Source organism: Pteropus vampyrus, unplaced genomic scaffold, assembly GCF_000151845.1.
Source record: "Pteropus vampyrus isolate Shadow unplaced genomic scaffold, Pvam_2.0 Scaffold53, whole genome shotgun sequence".
In the NCBI taxonomy this organism is placed as follows: domain Eukaryota; kingdom Metazoa; phylum Chordata; class Mammalia; order Chiroptera; family Pteropodidae; genus Pteropus; species Pteropus vampyrus.
In genome coordinates this window covers 4830179-4841508 of record NW_011888834.1, presented here as the reverse complement: position 1 = coordinate 4841508, position 11330 = coordinate 4830179, and the positions used below count along the sequence as shown (strand labels likewise).

The following is an 11330-nucleotide window of genomic DNA, read 5'->3' as shown; positions in this document are numbered from 1 at the left end:
TGTGTATCTCGCATTTTCTTTATTCATTTTTTGCTGATGGATACCTAAGTGATTTCTATAGTTTGGCTATTATGAAAATTGCTAAAATGAACATGGAGTGAAGTATCCCTACGAGATAGCGATTTCATTTCATTTAGATAAACACCCAGAAGTAGGATTGCTATATCATATGATAGTTCTATTTTTAATTTTTTAAGGAACTTTTATAATATTTTTCATAATGGTCATACCAGTTTACTTTCCCACCAACAGTGCACAAGGATTCCCTTTTCTTCACATCTATTATCTTTCTGATAATAGCCATTCTAACTGGTGAAGTAATTTCTCATTGTGCTTGATTTTTATTTCCCTGATAATTACTGATGTTGTCCTTTTTTTTATTTTCATTTCCCTGATAATTACTGATGAGTATTTTTCATGTATTTATTGGCTATTTATATGTCCTCTTTGAAAAAAAATGTCTATTTAGATCTCTTGTTGTCCATTTTCTAATTATTTGTGGCTTTTACTATTAAGTTGTATGAGATAATTATCTATTTTTAGGTATTAACTCTTTATCAGATATAGGGATTGTAAATATTTTCTCCCATTCTGTAGATTCCTTTTTCGTTTTTGTTAATTATTGAAATAGTAGGGGGTGGGGGAGAAAATTCATTGATTTGTTCATGAAGCTGTCCAGAAAATGCTAAAGGAACATCTATTCTATGATACAAAGCTATGGAAAAGCAGATAAATCTGTGAGTTCATGAGATAACTGATAGTAACTATAAAAACAAATGTAGTAGTCAGCTTTCTTTTGAAAGTAGTGCTGGCTGGCTTGCATGTTTCAAAAGATACAGCATGAAAACTGTTCAACTTTCAGGTGAGGCAAGTCCTGCAGGTCAGGGGGCTACAGAAGAATACTTCCTTAAAGTATTCTTTAAAAATACCTCCTAAGTTTTATACAGAAAAAGCAAACGTGGAAGAGAGGATTTCAAAGCTGATGAGACTGGCTTGTTTTACAAAGACACTGACAAACATGTACAATGTAAATGGCATTTCTGTTGACAAAAATGTTGTGACCAGAAAGTCGAAGAAACCTAACCCTATATTTCCCCCAAGAGCAATAGTGCAGCATTTACTAATTCAATGCTCATGGTGACTTTGTAGAAAACTACCATGAATAACAGGAATCAATGGTACATTAAAAAAAGTCTATAAAATTTCTATGGTTCATTATGCTACAAAATAAGAATTATCTAGAAATTCCTGTCCTAATGCAACAGCACAAGAAAGAGAAAAACATACAATGATTTTAAAAATGAAATCAAATTATTATTTATAGAGAATATAATTATATATCTAAAAAGCCTAGGTAATCAACTAAAAAGTTATTTAAAATTATGGGGGTTCAATAATTTTTCTGAATATATGGTAAACATAAAATTCAATATCATTTATTTATTTAAGCAATTATGCGTTAAGAAACAAAATTTAAAAATGAACAGAAGGCAACTATAAGTAACAAAATAAAGTTTCCTGTCATTTGCAAAAATTCTACAAATCTTTACTGTCTTTTAGGGGAAAATAAAAACCACGAGTAATTCAATAAACATATCATATTAGTGACAGAAAGACAACTCTTCTAAATTGATTCCTAAGATTATAGTTATTACAATTTAAAATTGTTAATTTTGAGATCCATATAAAATTTTTCTGAAATATCTCTGGAAGGATAAACGAGCAAGAATTGCTATGAACACATTGAAGAACAGTGATTCAGAGAAGTAGGCTGTGGATAACCTCAGTAGAACAGCGACGAAAAAACAGAAGACTAACAATTACCTAAATATAATGATAGTAAAAATAACGATAGAATTGAAAACTCTTCTATGTATTAGTAAAACATGTTAATTTTGGAATGTCCATTACGCAGCTAACAGACCCCTTGGGTCTTAACCTCTTAATGTCCTTTAAGTCCAGGGCCTTAACCAGGCTAGACTAGCCCCATGGTACTGTGTTACTCTGTGCCTATTACTAGAGGCTGCCTTTATTCTCACAAACCATAAAGTTCAGTCTTTGGAGCTGATTCTATTTCTCCCTTTCTCCATTTTATAGCTTTCATACCATTTCTCACCTATATAAAACACTCTGCTCTTCCTTTTGTTTCTCGTTGGCACTGTCATCTACGTAAATCCTAGTCACTTGCCCTCATTCACTGGTTATTTCAGGTCCTGACTCCATCCAGGCTTTTCTGTGGTCTTAAGATTTTCATTCACCACCACCACCACCCCCCAAAAAAACATCAGCTTAACATTCTAGCCTTTCATTTTTCAAATAATTTCCATTAAATATTACCCTTTGTCAAAGAAAATTTATACCACAAAGTATTAAACAAGCAAGGAAGACTTTATTCAATTTTATTGCAAGAAGGGTCAAGATTTTTGCAACAGAGAGACCAAGCTCAATTCCTCTGAAACAAAAGGTGGTAGAGTTTTTAAGCATTGGGGTGTGCTGGTGGAAAAGTATTGGAGGACACTGGCATTTGGGGGCATGATCACTGTGATTAACCATCTGTATCTGTAACTGGCACTTATGGAAGTTAGGTTTCTCCCTCCAACAAAGACTGGGAGATAAGGACTCTACTTACTTGATGATTATATTTTAAAGGATGGCTCCAAGTCCTTAGAAAGACATTTCTGGGCTGTAAAATTAACAAGTGGTTGAGAGAAGATTTATACCTCAAATGAATAAAGAAAAAATTTACAATTACACATTTTCCAAAGTAAATGCTCTCAGAAAATGAAAATCAAGGAATAAGCCTGTCTAAATTTTAGTCAAGCTGAGGGAAATGTTAAGGCCTTCTTGAACACTCTAGGACTACAATTTCAGCTAAATTCATCTAAATTGGTTGTGCATTCAGATGCTACATCAGTTCAATGAGTTGGTATATGAGGGAGTAGAAGCCTCACAGCACAGAAACAGCCTCTGTTATGAGAGAGACAGAGAGACAGAGAGACAGACAGACAGACAGACAGACACACACCATGTTCCACACAAATCAAGGGAGGTTCACAGCATCCCTCAGCAGGGTATGCATCCCTGTACTTTCATAATTTCCTTCTCTATCGCTTTCTTCTTGCGGAAGTTCTGAACTATAGCAGTTATTTTTGTCTTCAGGCATGTTCACTGTAAATCATATCTCTCTAACTACAAAACGAGAAAAATATTGTGCCTATTCAAACACTAATCAGCTTGAAGTTCAGGGAAGCCCTTTCTGGTGGGATAGGAGAGGTGATCGTAGAAAGATTATTTTTTTCTTTCCTGAATTTTTTATTGAATCTTTTAAAAAGAAAATCTGTAGTAGTAGCAACAAAATTAGAGATAGGAAGAACGCAGGCTTCATCAAGCGTTACTCTGTGATGTTCCGTCTTGTTGAAGTGTTTCGCTGCTTTAAAGCTCCATCAGGGACAAAGTTTGCACACTGATTGTGATCTTTAGCTAATGGATTCTTCCTAACTACAGAGCAGCAACTTTAATGATCTCCAATTGTTATTCTTTTCCAGGCTGTGACAAAGACATGCTGATCAACATTCTAACTCAACGCTGTAATGCACAAAGGCTGGTGATTGCGGAGGCATACCAGAGCATGTACGGCCGGGTAAGGTCTCTCTGCCTTGACCTCTGTATTACCAGGGCAAATTCCTGAGAAATGACAACACTCTCAGAAAACAAGTACTGTTACTCTTTTTAGTCTCACAGATTACAAAGATTTCAAACTTCACGGTAGTTATGTCAGAAACAGTTTCTATGTCAGTAACATCCTTCAAGGAATATAAGAAAAATATATCATCAAAGGTATCTACGTGTGAAGTACGTTCAGGCTCACAGTGACTCCACCAGTCCTTTCTTAAAAATCACTCAGCTTCATAAAATAAAAGATCTGCTAGCCTTACACTGCTGGTTGGTCCAATCAGACTAAAAATGCTGCACCAGAAACAAGCTTTAGGGAAGGTGCAGAAAGAACCAGTGATCACTGGGTCAAAAAGTAAGACCTTGTCCTGCAACTCTCCACGTGTCCTCACCCAACTCTGGACCAAACCGAATTCTCTACCAGCTTTCTTGTTCACAGCATGCAGTTACAGAGACCATTAAAAATGAATGGCAGTTGAAAGTTTAAGGCAACAAAATTATCCATAGTATTTTAAAGTAACCACATTCTAATTTCAAGCAAGTACCATTAAAGATTCCTTTCTTTAGTTATGCATTTAAACCACAGATTCAGAACAAAAACTTTTCAAGCCAAAAGGGCCTGAGATAGCAATTACTTTGTCCACTGAGCATTATCGATGAAACACTATGATGAAACTCTTCTCTATTCAGTTAGTCCATATAAATTTACTCCATTTGTAAACCTCAGGTTTTGAACAATTATAATATATGAAATAAAGCATAGCCTTCTGTTTTCAAATTAATTAATAATCCAAAAGCCACAACTACTAGTAAAATTAGTTGAATTAGGCTATAGAAGGAAACCAGTTATGCTTTTTTTTTTTTATCAAGGTGAAACTGTTACCTTAGCTTATGTTCCTATGATACCAGTGCTAGTTTTCTTTTGAAAGAAAATATAAAAACTATAAAAGTTGTAGCATTAGTAATCTAATATTGTTTTAATATGCATACTGCTATAAGAGAGGTCATTTTTCAGTAATTTTTTTAACCAAAAGGATTATAAACATCTTTGCTGTCTATACATCAGATTAATCTAGGTTAAAACATTATTTTATTGATCTTTACAATATTATACTAAAACAGATTAAAACGATTAAGAAATGCAATACACTCAAAAATTGTAAAATCCATTAAACAATTTATACTCTAGTGAAGCACCTTCCACTATGTACATAAGATTTCAACGTTTGCTAAACTCTGACTTTGCCAGGTAATCCACACCACGTGCAAAAGCGTGGCTCCTACACTAAACTGCCCCAACTGGAAGAGAGGGTGTCATGCGGACGCCTTTCCTCTGAAACGCCTTGTCATATAGTCAGTTATCAAGTCTTGCAAATTATTTTTCCCCTCGAATTTCTCTTTTTCCCTCCCTTGCACAGTCTGGACTCAGGCCTTCATCGTTCGGGGCCCAGACTGACAGGGAAACCCTGCTTCTCCCAGTCACTTCCTGCCCTGTTCTGGCCACGCTGTAGCCCGAATGACTCCAAACTAAATGTCCACTTTCCCACTTTAATCCCTGCATGTTTATCCTACTTCTTGCTCGCAAATATCCATGTCTGTGGAATACACCCAAATGCCTGCCGAGGGCATACAAGCTTTGCTTGCCCTGTTTCTGCTCTCCGTCTTAAGCCGTCTCCCGCCTCTTCACACACCCTCAACTGCAGCCAAAGAGAATGACTTCGAGTCCTACAAATGAACCCATTCCCGCTCCCTCACTTTAGTCATAGTGTTTCATCTACCATCAACAGCCCGATTCTCCACTCCACATGCCGCGCACTCACTCAGCTTCCGAGAACGCGATCCTTTTTCCCATGCCGCTACTCCCTGAGCAGAGTGGAACCAGCTTGTGCTGCTACCGCATCCTTTACATAACTGCCACATGGTGCCTGACGACACATTAGTGAGCTTTTTATATCAGTTTCCCTGTACCAGAGTCTAAATCCTTGAAAGCCAGAATGCATCTTGTTCATCCCTAGAGTTTAGCACAGATGTCTGTTTCACACATCGAGATTGCTTAATTAATGTTTGTTGAATGACAATGTGAAGGTACAGCTAACAGCACCTTCTCCTGCAAGTAGCGGTCAGTTCTGGGCTGCTCCTGGTAACTTTCCCCACTTCACACCTTCTGCTCTGGGCTAGGTGCTTCCTGCTGGGCTCCTGGAACTCCCTATGCATGATGCTATCCTCCTGGGCTGTGCTGGTTTCCTGTTATCTCTTGCTGACTGGACTGTAATCTAGGAAATCAGGGACTAGGTCATTTGCTGCTGTCCCTCCAGAGCTCAGCCCAGGGTCTGACACAGAAGAGCACTTTACTTAAGAATAAGGGCATCTCAAGAATTATATTCTCTCTGTTTACTTTTTTCTTAAAAAAAAAAAGGAGGGGGGCATCTTTTCATTATCCACTTTACAGTTAAAGTGAGTTTTCATAAATTGTTTAAATGTCCCTTTTCCCTCATTACCTGCTCCAGCAGCTCCCAGGTGAGTCTGCCTGACCCCCAGGCAGGGCTACCTGACCTCCCCTGCTGCTCACTTTCAGAATTACTTCTGTTTCACCAAGGTGTACCTTCTACTACTTTCCCTTTCTGTGGCAAGAGTTTATAGATTTCCTGTATGTTAATCATTGCTATTTTTATTTTTTGTTAACATGGATAATCAAGACTTGACAGAATTGTTTTCTTAGCTGCTGAGTAAAGTGCAATTCTAGGCCTGCTCCATACTTATTACTTGATATTTAACATTAGTGAGGAGTTGCTGAATTCCATCCACAACTTTACCTCATCCGAAGCAGAAACTAATCCCTAGACTCAAACAAAAAGTCCTCTGGAATGCCTCTGATTGATGTACCCATCAATATAATCAATGAGGTCACCCCAGATCTTCCAGACCAAGGAAAGTCTATTCTGTTGACTGTGCAATGGAAGCAAGGGAACAATGAAATGCCTCTGAGGCTAGGGAGAGGGACCCTCCATACCTGATAAGTATGGCGATCAATGATTCCTGAAGGAGTTCAAATTCAGCATTGAAACAATTTGTTTTCCAAGTTTTCATTTAAAACAAGGCAATCCACTCTGAAACACCCTGGCCTCCAGAACTCACTCACCCCGTGGTGTTGGTTGTGTAATTAGTGTAGAGGCTGACTTGTACACAAAGTTAGAATGTGAACCAAGGTTCTCTGACTCTTAATCAAGTCTTCTAAAGCTTCTCTATAATGCCTGTTGTTCTCAACTGAATAAACACCAGATTTAACAAGGGCAAATATCTGTACTGCTAATTCCCTTACATCCTTCAAGGCTTTACTCAGTGTCAGCTACTCAAGAGGACCTACACTGATTGCTCTATCTAAAACATCACCTGCGCCGAAGCCTGTGTTAGCACACCACATCTTTTACCTGCTCTTTTGCTTCTCTCCATAACTCTTACTACCTTCTAATATATCACATAATTTAGTTACTTATTACAATTAATATTTAGTTTGCCACCTCTAAAACAGAACCCCCACAAGGGGAGAAATCTTTGTTTTGTTCACTAATGTCTCCCTAGCACTTATAAGAGATACAGGCACATAACGTTGTTATCTACCAACTGAACTGTGTCTCCTCAAAATTTATATGTTGATGCCTTAATCCCCAATGTGACTGTTTGGAGATACGGTGTTTAAGGAGATGCATCAGGTTAAATTAAGTCGTAAGGGTGGGGCCCTAATCCAATAATACAGGTGTCCTTATAAGAAAAGGAAGAGAGAGGTACCAGGGGTACATGCACAGAGGAAAGGCCAGATAAGGACGCAAGAAGGCAGCCAGCCATATGCCAGGAAGAGAGGCCTCACTAGAAACCAGCCTTGCTGATACCTTCATCTTGGACTTCTAGACTCCAGACTGTGAGAAATAAATTTCTGTCCTTGAAATCACCCAGTCTGTGGCATGATTATGGCAGCCCCAGCAGACTATAGCTGGTGCTCAGTAAAGAGCTGTGAAGTATGTAGAGTTCAGTTACACTCTTCAGATGCATCTTGTCGTCATCCCCATCACGTCTCAGCTCTCTTGTTGAAAATACTGATCCTGAAATATCAACACACCTAGAAAGTGCTGGCTATACAATTAACTTATCTATTTTAGCAGAAAAATCGTCATGTCACTAGCACCAGGAAAGGTACTGTGGCTCTATCTTCACTTTAGTTTAGAAGTCACAGGGTAGATGTAGTTTTAGCCTCAAAAGCTGGATCTTATACAGTTTAATGTAGATCAATTTTATAATCATGAATTAAATAATTCAAAATGATACAACTACTTTATCTTTCAAATATATAATGGGTTAAATATATTCCTTTTGGTGAAACTGGGAACTTAACGACCAAAAGAAATTACTTCAAAAATATTTTCTGTAGAATCAATCAAAGTTTTATGGGTTTAGTAAACCTCTTGTGTGTTTGTCACAGCCTGAACAATTATTTCTCTTTGACATAACATATACAATCTCTACCAGGTGGGAGGGAGGGAGGAATAGTTAGTAGGAGGAAGGGATGAATAGACAGAGGAAGGTGGGAGAAAGAAAATGCAGTACTGCTAAACCAGGCCTCATTAGGCTTCAAAGCACTCTTTAAAGCAATTCTATAAATTTATACTCCCACATGCAATATGTAATGGTTTCCATTTCCCTTAAATTATCATAAAAGTTCTTAGGTTTTGACCAATCTTATGGATATAAATGGAATCTCATTGTGATTTTAACTTGCATTTACCCTAATAACATATAATTCTGAGCACCTTTAGAAATGTTTCTTTTATATTCTGATTTATACTTCTGTTGAGTTAACTCTTTATAGTCTTTGTGTATTTTTCTTTCAGTAGCTTGTCATTTATTTATTAATTTGTAGTTATTTATATAATTTAGACATTAGTCATGTCATGTGTGTGTAGACTGAAAATATTATCCCTAATAACACTGTGTTGTGCAATCCTGTGTCAAGAACTGTGAAGGGTATGAGACTTTAAAGTATTTACAAGATAGCAAGTTAACCAGCCAAGATGACACAGATACCCATAGAAGATCGAGATACTGGTAGGAGACTCCTGAGTCAAAGACAAAAGATAGCTTATCACTTATAGTAATGGTTTTAGCCAGATTGTGAGAATTTCTGCACTAGTTCCACGAGCCTCATTCCCACAGGTCAATGCAAAAATGACCAGATAACACCTGCACACACAGTGGGCTGCATCGCAGAAGAAAAACCATGAAATTAGATATCTGAATCACTCACAAAGGGCAGAATGCTTTGGGAGACATTATCTCTATCTTCTAAAGCTATTCACTATGTAAACACCTTGGAAAGGTAGTCCACAGCAAAGGGCTATCAGTGCTCACTCTGCATGTCATTCAGAAACACGAGACCTACTTAAAATGTCTCCCCAACAATATCACCCCTCATTTCTATGCCACTTTCACTATTGATTACTTTTTCTATAACCACACCAATCCCTAAGCCACCTCTATTATTCTGACCAACAAAAGCTGAGGTAAGGCTAAATCCATCGATTTGTTTCAGATAACATTTAATTATCAAAGGACTCCAAGAAGCAGGGGGAGGTCACTTGGCAGTATTGATCCCAACCATGCCCCTACAGGGGCCTGCAACTAATCAGCTAAATAAATCCCTAAATCATCAGGCTCTATCTTTAAAAAAAAAATGCGTGGCTTTCCCTTTAAATTTTAGTAATGACCTTTCCTCTTGATTGAAGTTTTCATCTAGGTACTGTAGGATGTATTAGTGATGGCACAGACTTCACCTTGGCCCACGAAGAAGGAGTCTAGGCTAAGCCCATCATCCACAATGGTCTTGGCCAGTGAATGGAGGCTATCCTGGACACCTTCTAGAGCCAGACGGTGGTGTGATTGGACATTCCCTCCCCAGGAGCCAACAGTGTTGCTCTTTCTCCACCACTTGGAAATTGTAATTATTCGAGTAGCTGTAACTTCACCATTTTTCCTATTATTTCCAACTTTCTTTTGGGAAGGTCAGGTGCAGGAGGACAATGGCATTTTAATAAATCTTCAAGAAAGTCATTATATCCCACACACAGGCAGTGTACTCACCTAGTCATTATCCTTATAATCTATAACTATGAGTCCAGAGATAACCTGGGTGGAGGAACCAGAATGGCCTGAAGTCCGATGCTCATTTTTGGTTGGCTGCCACCCACAGAGTAAACCAACCTTTTCACCCTGAGACTGACAATATTAGGAGAAAGAATCAGCATGCCCAGGAATGGTCAGGGCAGAATCCCAAATCTTCAAAATATATCTACATAACTAAAAAAAAAAGGTCTGTTTCTCTCTACATGTACACAATCCGACACTTCACTTCTGATACCAAATGTGTGGAATTCCTTTCTTCATATTAAACAATTATACTAACGACCCAAAGTTACCGCAGACACCACAGGTTAAGGGCACAGTCTTACGAGACTACCTCCCACTTCAGATGCCAGCTGCAAGTCCCAGATTGTCATCTGTGCTCCTAACTGACTAGCTATAAATCAGGGGTTTCTGCAACCCTCTCCTTGCATTCGATAATATGCTAGAATGGCTCACAGAACTCGGAAAACTGTTGTACTTAAAATTATTGGTTTCTTGTAGAGGATATCATTCAGGAAGAGCTAATGAAAGAGTTGTATAGGGCAAGGTATATGGGGAAGGGTGCAGAGTTTTTGTGCCTTCCCCGTTTCACCTTTCTGGCACCTTGTTGTGTTCACCAACCTGGAAGCACCCCATACCTCTTTAGTTGCAGTTCTTATGGAGGCTTCATTACATAGCTTGGATTGATTAACTCATTAGTCATTGGTAAGTCTGTCTCCACCTTCTCTCTCTTCCCTACAGATCAAGGATGGGGCTGAGGGTTCCAATCTATAACCATACGGTGATGGTTACTCTGGCAACCAGCCCCTTCCTCTAAGATGGCCTCATTAGCATAAATTTAGGTCTGGTTGGAAGGGGCTTATTATAAATAACAAAAGATGCTCCTCTCCCTCCTTTCAGAAAATTACAAGGTTTTAGAGACTGTGCCAGGAACTGGGGATGAAGACCAAATATATGTTTTTATCATGTCACAATAACTTTCTCCCCTCCTCGTGATCATCATCCAGGAGGGACAACTGCATTCAGTGACCAAGCTGCTTTACTAAGCTGTGTACATCAGAAGGAGGCAAAGGAGACAGAGTCAGAAATCTTATTGAGTTTATCAATTATTACCAATACCAGAAGCCTATGAATGGTGGGGAGCATCAAATACCTTAACTATCAGTCTACTACTGGGCGACTTTTGTAATAAAAACTGTACATGGTCAGATTGCGAGTAGTCTGGAGAGCCAAATACATGACACAGACTAATTTCTAAGACCATCTGCCAGGGCTGTGCAGGAGCAATGCCCTATGGACTGTGACTTCCTTTACCATGAATAAGGAAAGGCAACTTTTGACTGGAGTCACAAAGCCAGCATGCAGTGGTAACCTTGGGTCAGATACGCAGAGTGCTTTATACATACCCAGTGTATGATGGTTTATATGTTGTGATGATCAGTATGATGATGGATCCAGGTAACAAGGATATAATTTAGACACTGCAG

The 11330-nt window shown here is 38.4% G+C and overlaps 1 protein-coding gene across 1 annotated transcript in view; it reads left to right on the top strand.

The window, feature by feature from the left end:
• The window catches only part of ANXA10 (annexin A10), a 63833-nt gene that overhangs the window by 23518 nt on the left and 28985 nt on the right, over nt 1–11330 (top strand). The window contains exon 3 of the mRNA XM_011360287.2: nt 3546–3640. Within this exon, the coding sequence (XP_011358589.1) occupies nt 3546–3640 (95 nt within the window). The remainder of the gene's footprint in view (nt 1–3545; nt 3641–11330) is intronic.